The 16,171-nt window shown below is 43.1% G+C and overlaps 1 protein-coding gene across 1 annotated transcript; it reads right to left on the bottom strand.

Moving 5' to 3' along the window:
• Positions 1–1,163: 1,163 nt before the first annotated feature.
• mmp16b (matrix metallopeptidase 16b (membrane-inserted)) lies at positions 1,164–14,787 on the bottom strand. Its single transcript, XM_030075254.1, has 10 exons — positions 14,396–14,787; positions 12,250–12,398; positions 11,579–11,695; positions 10,068–10,372; positions 6,806–6,967; positions 6,370–6,587; positions 6,075–6,213; positions 4,969–5,119; positions 3,877–3,992; positions 1,164–2,499 (listed from the first exon to the last, which is right to left on the bottom strand). Exons 1-10 carry the CDS (start codon positions 14,522–14,524, stop codon positions 2,138–2,140), a joined length of 1,848 nt encoding a protein of 615 aa, XP_029931114.1. The 5' UTR covers positions 14,525–14,787; the 3' UTR covers positions 1,164–2,137.
• Between the last annotated feature and the right edge of the window lie 1,384 nt (positions 14,788–16,171).

Here is a 16,171-nt window from a genome sequence, read left to right as displayed (position 1 = left end):
CTTGACTGTGAGAATATTTCAAGTAAAAGAGGAACTGAAATGATCGACATGTTAAAAAAAAAAAATCATCATGAATGGTCACAGACAGGTCATCTGACAAACTCAGAGAAATGCTACACCACACAGCCACATTGTAACATGTATGGCAGGCAACCATAGGCAGTTGTGAGACAATGTCTTTCATTAGGACCTATAGACTCTATATTGGATTTATAATACAATATACAGGGACAGATGTAAGTCCTACTTAGCTTAGCTCTTCTCACCTCTCTTAATGTGTCCTCAGATTCGCACAGGGGGTCCAATTTCTTTTAAAACTTTTTTTTTTCTCACACAAACCACATCAAAATGTGCTGTGTTTATTACATATTTATGATGCATATATGTAACACCATAGATGTATACGAAATGTGTACTACCTCTTATCGGACACAAGTTAATCTCAGCTCTTCCGATATCCAATTTGTATTTCTATGAAACCTTGAGTGCTCATTTGTGTGTGTAAGCTACAGTGCAATCACTTTCTGACTGCAGCACGACATCGTTTCACGTTGGATATGCAGGGCAATCCAGTTGTGGCTAATGATTTATATCTGTTAAGGTTTTGACATTTGTGGCTCAGTACAGCAATGGGTTTCACTCCCCAGTTCTTCCACAGCTATTTGCAGACCAGTTTGTACCAAAGGGCATAAGCACTGCCCTTTTACGACAAGCTTTATGTGCCTTGTCCAGGTGTGGTTAGGGTTAGGGTTAACCACTTGTGTTTTTACTCAGAATTTGTACAAATCATTTCCCAAAGTGGTGTATGCATTGGTAAGTCTGTTTAAATACTGCAGACGGACTCTTTGTGCAGGTAGGGCATCAAAATTTGACAAGAGAGAGTGAAGCAGCACGTCAGACGGGTATTTGATAGATTCTGATAATGGATGTCTCGCTGCTGGCTGTCTGATAATTGACACTGCATTTACAGTGTGTGTGTCAAACCTCACTCTCACACACACATACACACTCACCTATCCCTTTCTCTTTCACACCAACAGATCTTTGAATGAAAGATGATGAAAGATGAAGATGGGCGCTATAGCTTAGGACATTTTCAAACAATTTCATTTTAGATCACACTCTCTTTGATTTACAGGTGTTGCATTATGGATTTTACATAATGCACCGACATACTTTTTTTTTTTTTTTTGCATTTCTACTGTATTGTTCTCAGTATGCAGCTTTTAGACACTGTGCAAGAGAGAAAGAGGGAGAAAGAAAAGGAAACAAAGGGAGAAATACAAAACAAGAGGAAGAGAGAAAGAGAGACAAAGAAGGAAGTAAAAGTAATCTGTGATTAAGGCAGTCTCATGAATATTGCAGAGAGGTTTTTGGCCCCTGTTTTGGAGACAGACTGCCACAACAGTCTTCAGTTCCTAGCTCTTATTAACTGCTGCTTCCTATTCCCACAGATGACAGAGCAGATGGGTGGATATGAATAGAAATGGCAAAAGAAAATGTGAGAAAGAATGATGCCGCAATGTTAGATTCATGGATGAAAAATATCCCATCAAAAAAAAAAAAAAAAAAAAAACACGGAAAAAAAAACATTGAGCAGTAATCCTCTTTGGAAGAAAAGGTCATATTTGGTTTGTGTATCAGTCCTCCACACAATGAATAATCTTTTTGAGGGTCCCTAAATCAAAAAGCACTGCTTAGGGCAAGTTAATTAAGAAATGAAAGTAAAGTAGTAGCCTATATCTAATTTGTCCACTGTAGTTAGTGCTAGGGGCTTTTTAAGAGGCGTGCAGAGACGGGGATAGACGAAGGTCCCACTCAGCTTAACTCTGTCTCACTTAATTGAGTTCATTCCAACATACAGAAAAAAGTCAAAGCAGATACATACATATTAGTTGGACATACTGTAGGAGGGTGTGGCTCCCTCATTGTCTCCAGTTCAGTTCTACTGATGGTTTTGCTTCGCTGTAGCTTGCACGTCATGGGTTCAAACAGTTTTAAAATCTGCCAACATGGCAACCCTTAAAATACTGTACCCTTTACAGTACTTCCAATTTATTGTACTTAGGGCTTGAAGCAACAACTAGACCGCTACCAGAGCTCCATACCCCTTCCTACACAGCACAGCAGGGATGCCTCAGACCCACTCCTGCATGGAGCGTTTGCAGTACAGTATGTGGCGCTGCGTGCTCTTCCTCCTAAACTGGAAAACGGTGTAGAGCAGAACCATCATGCACAGCGCCAGGACACAGGGGATAGCAATGGCCACCGCTTTCTCCGTGCCCCCGGCGCTGTCCAGTTTGATGACGATGTCCACGTCGCCGCTGTCGTAGTGCCGCTCCTCCACCACCGGGGGGCTCCAGTCCCAGTCGGGGTCAGCGGGTAGACCGTCACAGCCCATGAAGTCCCGCAGGATGGACCTCGGGTAGCCCGGCTCCACACGCAGCAGCTGGTTGTTGAACTTCCAGTACTCCTTTCCTTTGTAGAAGTAGGTAAACCCTGGATGGAAGGGTGATAAAACATCACTCATTCACATTTAAATTAAAGGAACAGCTCACCCAAAATGAAAATATTGTCATTATCTATTCAATCCCAGTCTGTGCACAATTCAGTCTCTGACTGTGCAACAAACAAGAAGGGTGCAAGCACAACTCTACAGCAGCCCTCTCCAAAACCTTACATCAATACTGTAGGTAGCGCTTTTTACCGTTCCAAAAAGGAAAAAATGATAAGAAAATTACTCCACAGAGTTCATGCAGCATGATCCAAATCTTCAGAAGAACCAAGAAGTTAGAGTTCTGCGCAAACTCAAGACAAACTCTGCTCTAATTTCTTAATTTACCCTGCTATGTTACACAAAGGCTCACAACGCACAAACTGAAACAGTTTAGTGTGTTAGGCTGCTGAAGTTTTGTTACCTAGCACTGACATTTTACAAAGGGTGAGTGTGTGGTTTTCCTGGATGCTGCACTTTTCCTGGAAGATGCTCTCGCAAGTTCTCGCCAAGGAGAACATGAATGACCTGGGCGTAAATAGCACTGTGACCGCGGTGCCATCGAAGGGTGTAACTGAGGTTAGTGCTAAAAAATGATGTAAATATTACACTTTTACACCTAGGGTTAGATCATTTAACTTTGCACAAGCTGTATGGAGTGATTTTGTTGCCATGTTTTATCTTTTTTGGCACTCTGAAAGTGCTACTCGTTGACTTAAGTTATTTTGCAGAAGGCTGCTAAGGAGTCGTGCTATGGCAACTCCTCTGTGTGCTGTATGGACAAAGACACTTCACCTGTGTTTCAGCTGTCAGGGGAGTGAGTTATGGAGGCCCTGACAGCTCAATGCACTGCAGCTTAAGAAAACACATGCAAATGGACGAAACACAAGCAGAGGACAGTTCAAAGTTATGAACATGTCTGGTTACTGTGAACGGTGACTCCCAAAATTAGTTTGTAGACCCTGAAAATGGGTTTTTGATTGAAGAAGACTAACGTTAATAGGTCAACATAGGCTGGCCACAGAGACTGACACCCTGGAAAAGGGTGAGCTGTGTTTTTTGTTATTTTTTGTTTATGTTGACTTACTAATATTAGTCTTCCTCAGTCAAAAACCCATTTTCAGGGTTTATAAACTAATTTTGGGAGTCACTGTTTACAGTAACCAAACGTGTTCATCATTTTTAAAGTGTCCTCTCCTTGTGTTTTTTCTATTTGCATGTGTTTACTTAAGCTGCACTGCATTGAGCTCTAATGACAGTTTGCATTTTGAGGCGAACTGTCTCTTTAATGGTGAAATGGCAAAGATTCTTCAGTTAGCTGCATCAGATTATGTGGAGGGGTGTAATCAAATCAGGACTCTTGCATATTTAAATGGGCGTACCATTGGCCTTATCCACAAAGGCCCCTTGTGGGGAGTCAGGGATGCCCTTCCAGACGGTGATGGGTTTGGGATAACCAGGGTCCATGGTTCTCATGTCCTCATTGTATCTCCAGTATCTACAAGAGATTAGAGAGAACGCCATGCTCAGTTTGGAGGTACACAAACAGTGCTATGGATGGTCACACATACCGCTTTCACAAACACAACGGTGGAATTTCACAGTGTGTTGATCTCAGCCCACCCCACATTCACACTGAGGCACATCTACGCAAGCATGCAGTGATAACTCATTGGCTCTGAGCTCCCTGCCATTAGTTGCTTTTGCACAAGTTATTGCTGCTTCCTTGAAGTCAGACTCATCAGTTTCAAACACATATTTTAACCCTCAGTCTGACTGCATAATAACCAGAAACTGACTTCTTTCACATGACTTGCAAAAAGCAGCCAATCAATCACTCAGGCGTACCATGTTGATCTTCTGTGCAAATTTGCTGTGGGGGTTGTCGTGATTGATTTGCCTCTCATACACTCACACAGAGATCTTGGGATCTGCTACAGACTGTCATGGTTTTGCACTCCAGCAAATACCATGTTGTCAGACGCTGAGAGATGAAATTGTATTTTTGACGATGGACAGAAAGTCCTGTTTGCCATGATGTGCAACAGCAGGCCGAGGGATGACAGTATCATGACAAAGCATTTTGTCAGCTCTCACCACAGGGCCTTCTGACCTCTTAGGATATGATTTATCATGACAGCTGAACAAATATGTGATTCACATTGGCATATTCTCAAAGTCTAAGACACTTGCATATATAGATTCATAAACAACAGATTCTCTAGTTTGCCTGCTGTGGGGAGACGTCCAAGGTTGAACTGGTGGATTCACGTCCCAACCACCCAAACTAAAAGCTTGTATAAAGCCATAAATATAGCATCAACAATAAATGAATCCTCTTTTCAACATAGAATTATACTGATAAAACCAAAACAGCCATTTATGTATATAGGATTCAGCCTTCAGTCCAACATTATCATGAGAGCGAACTTCACAATGAACACACGCTGTGATAATAATCTTTCCATACAGACCTGTCTCCTTTAAAGAAGTAGGTCTTGGCCACATCCTCCCACCAGACGGCTGTCTCAATACTCTGTGTGGGCATGCCGCTCCCAAACAGCGAGATGTCCTGAGGATAGGTAGGCTGGAGAGTTGTGTCCTTGAATACCCAGAAACGGTTTCCTAAAACACACACAGAGACACACACACACACACACACACACAATAATGATAAGCAGCTCTGGAACAAAGAAATCCTCATAAATAGAATCTCAAAAATTATATTTGCAAAGACAACACACTGCTGGATCTGAGTTTGCTCAAGCACGTTTTTTGTTTGTTTTTTTTCTTTTATTTCAAAGATTAGATTTATCACCTAATTTAGAAAACATATGCAGAGCAGAAAATCTATGGAGTGTTATCTATAATGCAATAAACACAGAGATGACGCTTTGAAGGCGATTCCCCTGAGACTCATTGTTGTGTGTTTTATTGAAGCTATTGTTGCATTTAATTCAGTTTGATCATAAGCGCCTCAGGCAGAGCGAGTGGAGCGACTGTAGTGGTGTGCTTGCAGTAAGTAGCTGAACACACACACACTCACACAGTCACATACGCATATATACACACACAGACCCAGACACACACACACACACACACACACACACACACACACACACACACACACACACACACACACAGTTAAGTCCCCCTGAGTGAATAAATAAAGCATGAGGCACTCTGATCCTGCTGGGTGACAGATGTCATGTTAATCTGCCTGATGGACAGATGACTGTACCGGACCCTCGCCCCTCTGTTACTGTACAGAAATCAAATAACCTCGCCGTCATCCGTTCTCCTTGCATCAGTGCAAACAACATTATTCATTCAGGCGTTAGCATACAATGAAAGATCATGTTTAGAGAGATCACACATCCGTCTTGTACTGGTGGGTTGCAATTAAAGACAATTGTCTCTGTTGTCTTTCTTGTAGCTTTGTCTGTTGCCGGTTGTTATGCCATTGAGTGTCAGCAGGAAAATGGCATAATCGCTCTTTCTCTCCCACTCACTACGATCAATAAGAAAATTGTTTGTATGGATCTTGTTTCATTTTAGTCTGTTTAAATCTTTTTCGTACCTTTGAAGAAAACAAACTTTCCCTCGCTGTTTTCGTAGACGGCGTCTATTTTGGAAGGTAAACCTCTCCAGAAATAGTTTATCTGCATGGGGTAGCCAGGGACTACTGAGTTGTCCCGTACCCTCCAGAACCACTGGTCCTGCAGAAACAGACGGGAAAGAAGGACACATCATCATTATCATCATCATTATCACCACCATCATCAAAATCACTACAATTATCTTCTTTCTTCTGCTTCAGCTTCAAAACCAGAGGAGCAGCATCCATGTTGGCTCACACTGATAGTCTGCCGTACCTTGAACACGAAAAGCTCCTGTCTGAGGATGGCCAACGTGTTGAAGCCTCCATCGCAGATGTTGGGCTTGGAGTTGGGGTTTGAGGGTTTGGCCCCCTGTGGAGGGCGGTGAGGCCTGACCTGGCGGTCATGCTTGCGGGGGTCTGATGGAGGGTGGAAGCGAGGAGGAGGGACTGTGGGTGGGGGTCTTGTAGGCTGAGGGGCTCTGTCTGGTGGACCTGAAAACAAAAATTGCATCGGCACAGACGTTTTTTGAATAGGGAAGAACTATTGATCAATGTATGACTCAGATGTATGACTCAGTTTCTGCTTTCTATTGCATTGAGAGATGTAACTCTGTTCAAGATCCATAAAAGTGTTTTAGGAGTTCAAATATTCTTATATGTATTCATGTTCATATATTCAAAGGAGGCTTTCTTGTGAAGTGCATGGTTACCATAGATTTTCTGGATGCCCTGCAGGTCATCATGAGGTAGTTTGAAGTTCTCTGTGTCCATATACTGATAAAAGGGAGCCATAATAGCAGTGGGGTCATTGGAGTGCTCCAGACCGAGGGCGTGGCCCAGCTCATGAACCGCAACCAAGAACAGATCATTGCCTAGTGAGGGGAAGAGGATAGCAGCGATGACACAAGACGCGTGGGCATACATACAAGCAAGTACATCTGAATGAATGTGTCATATGTGCCACTTACAGATTGTGCTTACGCAAACGGAGGGACACACACAAAAATGTACACAGATGCTCATTAATACACTCAACCACAAAAAATACATGGAAATCTTTGAATGTTTTCATGCTGAATTGGAAAATTAGGACAAATCTGTATGGAAATCAAACATTCCACATTTACCAGACATCGACCTCTAATCTCGTTCTTCTTCTTCTTCTTCTTCTTTTTTTTTAATAAATGGATTTCGTGTGCCACAGACTATAGAGCCACTTTTAAACAAATGACTGGACTCTGTGACAGCAGGAAGGGAGCACATCTCAAATCAGCCTTATCTCATGTCCACAGAAAACTGAATCTTCTTCCCATTTAACAATTTTTGGGCAACATGGCTTAAATAAAAATTAATGCAAGCAAATTTTGTGCAGTAGATGTAGAGTAGAGTGCAGGTACTCTTTTTCTTTTGCTTAGTAAGAGACGGTAAGACACCATAGGAGCCACAGCTCTTAAAGAACAGAGGGACATAATGTTGCTGCCCAAAGCCTTAGAGAACAATTAAAATTCAAGCAGATGCGTGCTATTACAGGGCCGCAGGATCATAAATATGTGTAGGTGCAACACAAGTGCATGTATGCTTCTGAGTTCAATGTCAAAAAAAAAAAAAAAAAAAACATCAACAAATTAAACCCTAAAAATGTCACTCTACAGCCCACATTCAACTCATAGTGTCAGTTTGATTTAGAGAGAAGTACAACATTTCTGTGCAGTTTGTGACTGAAGTTGGCCCCGGGAGATTGTTGCCCTTCAAAACATGATATCCACTCCTGCCAGCAGCACTGCACAGAACAACCACTGACCCTCTGCCAGCAGCTAAAAGGTTAGCCCCCCCACCCCCACCCCCCAGCACCACAAGTGTCCCATAAGAAGTCCCAGGAGACAGAGCTGGGCTACCATTAGCGCACATGTCAACATGCAACATTTACAATTACACTGCTGTGAAAGCCCATTAAAGGCTGCACAGTGCTCTAGACACATAAGTTAAGACAGGGGCTTCTCAGAATCAGCCCCCGGCACTTTGCATGGATCACCATGGGACACGGGACAAGGGAAGGGTGGACATGAATTTGACTTGGCAATCTGAGGCAATTAGCATTGGAGACTGAGAACAAATGAGAGAAGGGGGGGTTGCTGACAGGTGGCAAAAAGCATCTGAAAACATACACTCGCTGTAACTATAACTATAACTCTCTTCCACTAATGGGAGGAAAGAATGTAAGCGTATGGCACATGGGTATTAGTGAAACAGCCTGGTGGTGCTCTGACAAGCCTGGCGCCCTGCAGGTAGGGTAATTAAAGTGCCTGCGGATGCAGAGCTGAGAGAGGCATTTTATTTCCCTCTCTGGGCCACTGCACCCCACAAGCATCCACACTCCTCCATTAGCAACAGAGGCATGATAAGTCAACTATGTACACAGTGCAGCTAACATAACATAACTACCTCTGACCTTACCTAACCTAACCTAACTTAACCTAACCTAACATAACCTAACTTAGCATAACCTAACTTAACCTAACTTAACCTAACCTAACCTAACATAACTTAGCCTAACCTAACCTAACCTAACCTAACATAATCTAACTTAGCCTAACCTAACATAACCTAACCTAACTTAACCTAACCTAACATAACAAGACATAACCTAACTTAACCTAACCCGACTTAACCTAATCTAACTTAACTTAACCTAACATAACCTAACTTAAACTAACCTTACATAACCTAACCTAACTTAACCTAACCTTACCTAACCTCACCTAACCTAACATAACTTAACCTAACCTTACCTTACCTAACCTAACTTAACCTAACTTAACTTAACTTAACTTAACTTAACTTAACTTAACTTAACTTAACCTAACCTAACATAACATAACATAACATAACCTAACCTAACCTAACCTAACTTAACCTAACCTAACCTAACATAATGCAATAATGCACCATGGTATAGCATGGCATAGTATGGTATGATAGCATGGCACAACAGTTTAACAGCGAAAAGAATAGCAGCAAATAGTAGCCTATAGTATAGTATGGTGGAGTTTAGTTGATTATAGTATAAGTATAGTATAGTATAGTTTAGTGTAGCAGTGAATAGGATAGTTTATTATGGTATGACATCGTTCAGTATACAGTGTAACAGAAAATTTTATACTTTTTTAGTATAGTGTAATGTAGTGTAGTACTGAATAACGTTGAAAAAAGTATAATATAGTATGGCATAGTAGCAAATAGTATACAGTGTGATGTAGTATAGTATAGTATAGTGTGGTTTACAGTAGTCTAAAGCACTGCAATGTTTAAATGATCTCATAGTAATGGCATAGATACTTATCTGGTGCTTTTATGTAGAATTCTCTTGAAACCCTCTTCTATCAACTTCACTATAAACAGAGTAGCCATTATAAATGTGGCAGCAGCCAATGCCTTAAAATAGCAGGGTTTTCTGTCCTGTCATCTGAAGAGCTTATTATGCAGAACAAAAAACATAAAAATCCTGACAGATGGGGTGATGCTTCTTTAAAGAGAACAGCCCGATCAAAGACGTTTGTGCATTCTTTGTTTTCCATTAAGCACCCCTCACACCCTGCCCTGTGATACTGCCTCAGCCATGTTGCCCCACTGCCTAGCCATCTGCATTTCTGCTATTTTGCTTCCCATCAGTCTTTATGTTTGTTTCAACGCCCTTCCATTTTCTCACTCCTTCTCCACCCCTACTCGCTTCTTTAACTCTCAACCATCTTTATCTAAAAACCCATGTCTGTCTCATTTCTTCCCTTTTGTTCCCAACCTGTCTCTCTTTATTCACAGCTTCACTTTACTCTCTTTCGTTTTCCTGTAATATATTTTTCTCTTCTCTCTCCCTAACACATGGTTCACAGCTTTCATGTCTCACTCCTTGCTTCCTCCCACACCACTTTCTCCATTCCTGGCTTTGGCTTTCCACCTACTTTCTCTTCCACTTACCATCATGGTTGGGATTCCCCAGGGTCCAGGGTTCATCCGAGTCAAAGTGTGTGTCCCCTCCTATCCCTGGGCCTGGGAAGTAGGCGTGGGCGAGGAATCCTCCCTCCCCATCAAAGGGGGAGCTGTCGCCATGAAAACCCGAAGCAAAGATGATGGTGATGTCCACATCACGCCTGCCAGTCTCCAGGGCGCTGTACGGAACGGCCTCAAAGCGCAACGGAGTCACACCCTGCCACACGTCAAACGCCCGCCGAATGGCATCGTGGGTCTCCCGAGCGCCCACCTTTGGTGTGACGTTCTTTATGCTGCAGGTAGAACAGAGTAAACGTGAGCCTGTTGGAAAGAAGACTGATTCATATTACAGAAGCAGAGTATTTGACACAATCAGGCTGAGAAGTCTTTTCTCACCTGGACTATGAAAGGTACTGCACATTATGCATCACAGCACATATGTCACCTGAAACTACACGGCACTGAGCACTAAAGACCACAAGAAGAAAATTCACCCTGGCAATAAAACAGACAAACACCACACCGTGATATTCTCCCAAATCTCAACCTCTTGCCTCATTGTCCCATTAATTCTGAGAGAACATTTTATTTTTCAAAATGAGGAGACACTAAAAAAAAGTTGTACTTCACAAAACTATTTCAAGCCCAGCAGCTTTCACTGAACTTTTAACACAGCAGTCGTTATCAGTCCCCGGCAGGCAGAGAGGAATGGGAAATCTTCTCTCTCTCTCTCTCTCTCTCTCTCCTCTCTCTCTCTCTCTCTCCCTCTCTCTCTCCACTCATTTTCATGAATAAAGTGCAGTCAGCAGCAGCACTGGCTCAGCACTGATTGACATTCCATTAGGAGAGGTGGCTCATCAATTCAAATTCGTGGAGGAAGGAAGGATTTGAATAAATTGACAGTGTTATCGGCTATTACTGCTGTAACCTGTCAATTTGCAGTAGCGCCAAAGACCCTTTTATCGTTCCTCCTCAGAACCTATTAAAAGCCGGAACTTAATCAGGCATGATAAGATGGGAATTTGAATATTTCTGCTAAGATTATGGACAATTTACACTTAGGATTTTCAGACAATTTCTATGAGTGAGAGGAAAGCCTTGCCTCTCCATGCTATTTTGACAAATATGCAAAGGAAGGAATAAATGAAAAATTGGAAGAGAGTGAAAAAAAACACTACCTGATTCCATATTCATTTTGCCAGCAAGCTATTTATGCACTGTGAATAAACACACTCACCACATTGTACATGAGAAAAGAGATTTTATTTATGCGACGCTGAATGGAATGCATGTGTAATGTCAGGGAGTGTGTGTATGTGACATTTGTTTGTGTGCAGTCTCTATGACAACACAGAGCATGTGATCCCAGGTGGTAATTGAGACAGAGATGAGAGAGAGAGCACGCAAGCAAATTAATGGATACACTGGCAAACACAGAGCCTTATAATAAGGACTGCTGATCTAAACGGTCGCTATGACAACTATCTCCCGTCTCTCACCTGTAGGTGATGTGCGCGCGCTGCCACTTCTGTCCCGTCAGCGCGTATCTCCGCTTCCGTGACCTCGAAACACTCTTAAGTTTGTCTGGGACTCCACACCGTGGCCTTTGCATCCAACTTGGAGAGGGAGTGGTGGAGGAGAGAAGAAGGAGGAGGAGAAGAGGTGAGAAGAGAAGAGAAAGACAAGTGTGGGTTACCAAATCAACCAACCAATGTTGCTTTTCTCTGCTTTTTCCACAACATGAAGTTCCACGGTGAACCAGAAGCCTCTCTTCCTGGCTAAAGTCGAAGTATCACAACAGCAAAGTGAGGCAGACTCCACACCACAGCACTATCACTGTCACTTCTACACACCAAGTGTAACCTAAACACTGAGTTGACAGCTGAGAATCACGAGTGTCACATGTTCCCACTCATGCCACAACCACTGTTAATTGCTTGAGGTGAAGTTATAGGTGTTAATCATGTCTACTCCTGCTCTCTACTAATTCACTGAAATATTGATAGCCGCTTCTTGTGCATTTTAAATGAACGAGCTGAGGATTTTCATTCATGTGACTCCTGTGGCTCTGCGAAAGCATGTGCGTATGTGTTTGTGTGAGCGCTGCACCTCACCTAGTGTGTGTGTGTGTGTGTATGTGCAAGCACGTTCACAGCACGTGTATACTCACTCCTTGGTTCTCTCATCCAGTGTCCCTGTGACATTGAGCCCATAGACGCGCTGCATGGCAGCAATGGCTGAGTGCATGGTTTGGGCAGAGCGCAGGACAGACATTCTGGGGTCTGTGTGGGGAAGGTAGCCATACCTTTGTAGCCATTCCTGCAAAGAGAGAAGGAGGAGAAAGACTCACATCATTTGGGTCAGATATTAATGCCATGTATCTACTCAGTGAGATCATCTGCTGTTAAATGTATAAACTGACCTGTTAGGTGTCAAAAGTGAAAGGCTACAATTAGGAGAATTTCAAGCTTCCATTCAAAAATACACTCATTTATGTGTCCGAGTTATTAGTCTTTGTGATGAACTTTGGATAGCGTCATACATGTTACCATTTCCATCCAAAGTAGCCTAAGCATACAGTACATGCTCTTTTCCAGCATTCGTTAGTCATTCTTCAGTGCTGGAAGGCTGCCCAGTACACAGTCCTCCTCTGTTACCTAAGAAGTAGCTCTACTGGAGCAGCAAATGTGCCTTGCTAAAGGGCACCTCAGTGGAAGTTACTGAGGGAGGAGAGAGCGCTGGGTATTGCTTTTCCCCATCCGCCTTTTCCTTGACAGTGGGATTCAAACTGGCAAGCTTCCAGTGACAAGCCCACTTTTCTAACCTCCATACCACCTCCACTCCCATAATAGCACAAAGCATACGGCTGTGCTCATTCATACTGCAACTGCTGCAGAGGGAAAACAAGAAAACCAATGCTCATAGAATTTTTCATTATTACCAGAAACCAAATTGCATATGGAATAGGCCTTTGTAGGTGTATTTATACTTAAGATCACTGTATGCAATTGGCTCCAAGCTGTCAGAGAGATGCTTGACTAGAGATACTTGCTAAAAAATGTCTGTGCGTTATCTGTAAAATGTCTCTTATTGTGCATACATGCCCTGTCTATGCACAATGCACAACTGCAGATACAGGGTGTGCATTTTCTATTGTTTCATGCCAGTTAAGGTTCAGGTTTACATTTGTTTAAGTGTTTTGCTAGGCTCTCTGGACAGCAGTAGACTACAACCGTTTGCACTTGAGCATTTGAATCCACACCCCCCTCCAAGTGACCTTATTCAGTGTTTGCATCTTTGTGTCAGCACACGTGCAGGACTGTGGCTCTGCCTCTGCTTACCCTACAAAGTGAGAGTGAGCCTCAGCATCGTCCAGGCATCATTGATAGACCCGGTCCTGATGCTGAGGCCCACGAGGTGCCCACGCTATCCACAGCTGTCCACATGCCAACCAGCTGCCTTCCCATCATTACACAGACCATGAGATGCTCCAGCTAGCTAATCCGACTAGCTGTCTCCTCTCTCCATCCCTCCCCCTCTGCTTCTATCCCTCTTTCTGCTGAGCTAAACGCCCTGTTTATCCCTTTTTTCTCCCTCTCTCTCTCTCTCTCTCTCCTGTGGGTGTGTTTCCTGTGTGTTGTGTTTGTTCAAAGGCGCAGATCTAGAAGAGAGATTTCACTGAGCCATGAAATTGAATAATGATGTGTGTGAGAGTCTGTCAATTCCACCATTTAATTTCTTCAGAGAGATGGGAGGGGTGCCTGTGGTGAGGATGAAAATAACAGCAATTAATAAGGTACAAGATATTAAATCCTATTATGCAACTTGGGTCTGTAAATGTTTAATCTCCTTCAACACCACCATGTTGCCAAAAATAAGCAAGTGTGACTTTTCTGACGTGTCAAAAAAAAAGTGTGCCTATCTCATGAGGCATATCTCGGAGAAAACATTATGATATGGCTACTCTGGCCATTGAAATAGACTAAGCGCAATCATATCTGGGTAATAGCCTACATAAGGGATCATGGGGCTGGATCAGTTCAGCTCATGGACCGCAGTGTAATAACCTCAAATGAGCATACCTCTGTTTCATTACACCCTACAAATATAGAATGCGCGATATTTTTTTTTGCCGTTCAGTGCATGTGCGGTCCTGATAGGCTTACATTGTCTCCATGTTAGTTATGGAAATGATCTGACATGCCCGAGGATGACATATAGAGTAAATATTTGTTTTTTCCACGCACATCGAGGCTGATGATCTGGAGGAGAGCGCACGGTCATTTGTGATAAGCAGCGAAGGCCATTCATCTTACCTCAACGCTGAACTGATGATGCTCCTCTCCGGACACGGCAAACGAAATCCAAAGCAAAAAATGCAAGCAGAATGCTGCTGCGTAAAAGCAATCCGATGGTTTTCTTTTAGCGGAGGATACTAAGGTCATAATGACCCGTTTTTCCCGAGTGTTTATTCGAAGAAGCCGCCTGTCTGCTTTGGCTCGTGTGTCAAATGAAAACCATCAGGCGAGCTGTCAAGGCGGATTCAAATGAAAACGAGGAAGCGAGCCCGCGTTGTGTAAAATCCCGATGGTGGCTCAAAATGTTCCGATGTCAAGCTGAGATAACGCGGCATTTTAGGTCCACTGCCCTCGCCATTCTTATTTACAACAGAGGTTACATCTATCCAGCAGCATCAATGGCCATGTACAGTAGTCTGCGCAAGATAGGCTCCCTCCAGACTTGACGCCTGCGCTTTGATTTCTCACACGCAGCGCAGCGCTACTTGGCAGCTTCATGAGAGCTGCTGCCCTTATACACAGTCCGTGCAAGATGAAATAGCGCTCTTCATCACTGTCAGTAACCTACCCTTGATTAAGTAATCGCAGGCCCGTGTTCATGCACAATAGGCTGACAGATTGTTTGATCCTAAAATTCCTGATGGGAGACATATAGGCCCCCCTTTTTTGTCTGCATCGGATTCTTTTTTCTGACCTATAAGCCATAAAGCTGAGAAACCACAACCTGCACAACAGCCTCTAACAAGCATGAACAGGTGCATTAAACTGCATTTGATCAGGAACTAGCAGTGCAATTTTATTACCATACTGACACCTTGGTTGTACCTGTATGCACAATCCTGCATGAGCATAATTTAGTGAAGTGGAATGAGCACACTCTGTGCCTGGACAAAAACCGGCAGTGTATGGGCCACAGGCAACTTATAACTTATGAAAATGGCTGTCCCATAATTTATTCCACCCTAACCCTAACCCCCAACCCAGTATGAATAACTGCCTAAGGACCAAGAACAGCATGTCTCGTTCTTCGCCTGAAATTTAGAGTTTCTAGCAATGGTGAGTGTGAATTTTCAAGTCTCCCTGTCTGACATGGGCAATGTAGGCCGACAGCATTTTTTAAATAGATCTGCATTATGCCACATGAAAACCACCAGATGGCGCTGTTACACCGAGGAAATAACTTGGGCCGCTAGTTGTTTGTCAGTAAACCTCAGATGACACAAAGACACACGGGAACCTGAATCCACCTCACACGAATTAATGAAGCGGGAAATTGATATGACAGTCATTTGATTTGACAGGCAGAGAGGGCATTTGGCCAACAGTAGGATACGAGAAAAAAAAAAATCGTTAAGGATTTGTGGTCCACGTGTGGACATTGCAGTCAGTGGAGAATTGTGCGTCTCTCTCTCTGTGTGTGAGTTTTAAATCTTTAAAATGCGTCTTTCTGGGTATATAGCAAACACAAAGAGCAAAACTTCTTTTTCCTTACTCTTTCAAGGAGTGTGTGAAAATGCATTGCTTTCCTTGTTTGTGTGTGCATGTGTGTGTGTGTGTGTGTGTGTGTGTGTGTGTGTGTGTGTGTGTGTGTGTGTGTGCTCATGGAACTAATATGCAAATAGACGCTGGCAGTGATAATAACTGCATCCATTTTCGAGCCATTTATTTGGGGCATAATCAAGGAGGCATCAGGACGAGCAGAGAAGCCTAGGTGCCCTTTTCCCTGACAACCTCTCGGGGGTTTCACACACACTCTCGGGCCAGCTGGGACATGCAATCGCTCCAGTGTGTCAT

Source organism: Myripristis murdjan, chromosome 17, assembly GCF_902150065.1.
Source record: "Myripristis murdjan chromosome 17, fMyrMur1.1, whole genome shotgun sequence".
NCBI lineage: Eukaryota > Metazoa > Chordata > Actinopteri > Holocentriformes > Holocentridae > Myripristis > Myripristis murdjan.
The sequence above is the reverse complement of the archived record's forward strand: the minus strand, read 5'-3'. Positions and strand labels throughout refer to the sequence as shown.

Coding starts and splice junctions, on each gene's coding strand:
- mmp16b (XM_030075254.1), bottom strand. CDS start 14,524: ATGACCTTAGTATCCTCCGCTAAAAGAAAACCATCGGATTGCTTTTAC. Junction 11,696..12,249: donor CTGGATGAGAGAACCAAGGA/GTGAGTATACAC, acceptor TCCCTCTCCAAG/TTGGATGCAAAGGCCACGGT. Junction 6,588..6,805: donor GGGCATCCAGAAAATCTATG/GTAACCATGCAC, acceptor TTTTGTTTTCAG/GTCCACCAGACAGAGCCCCT.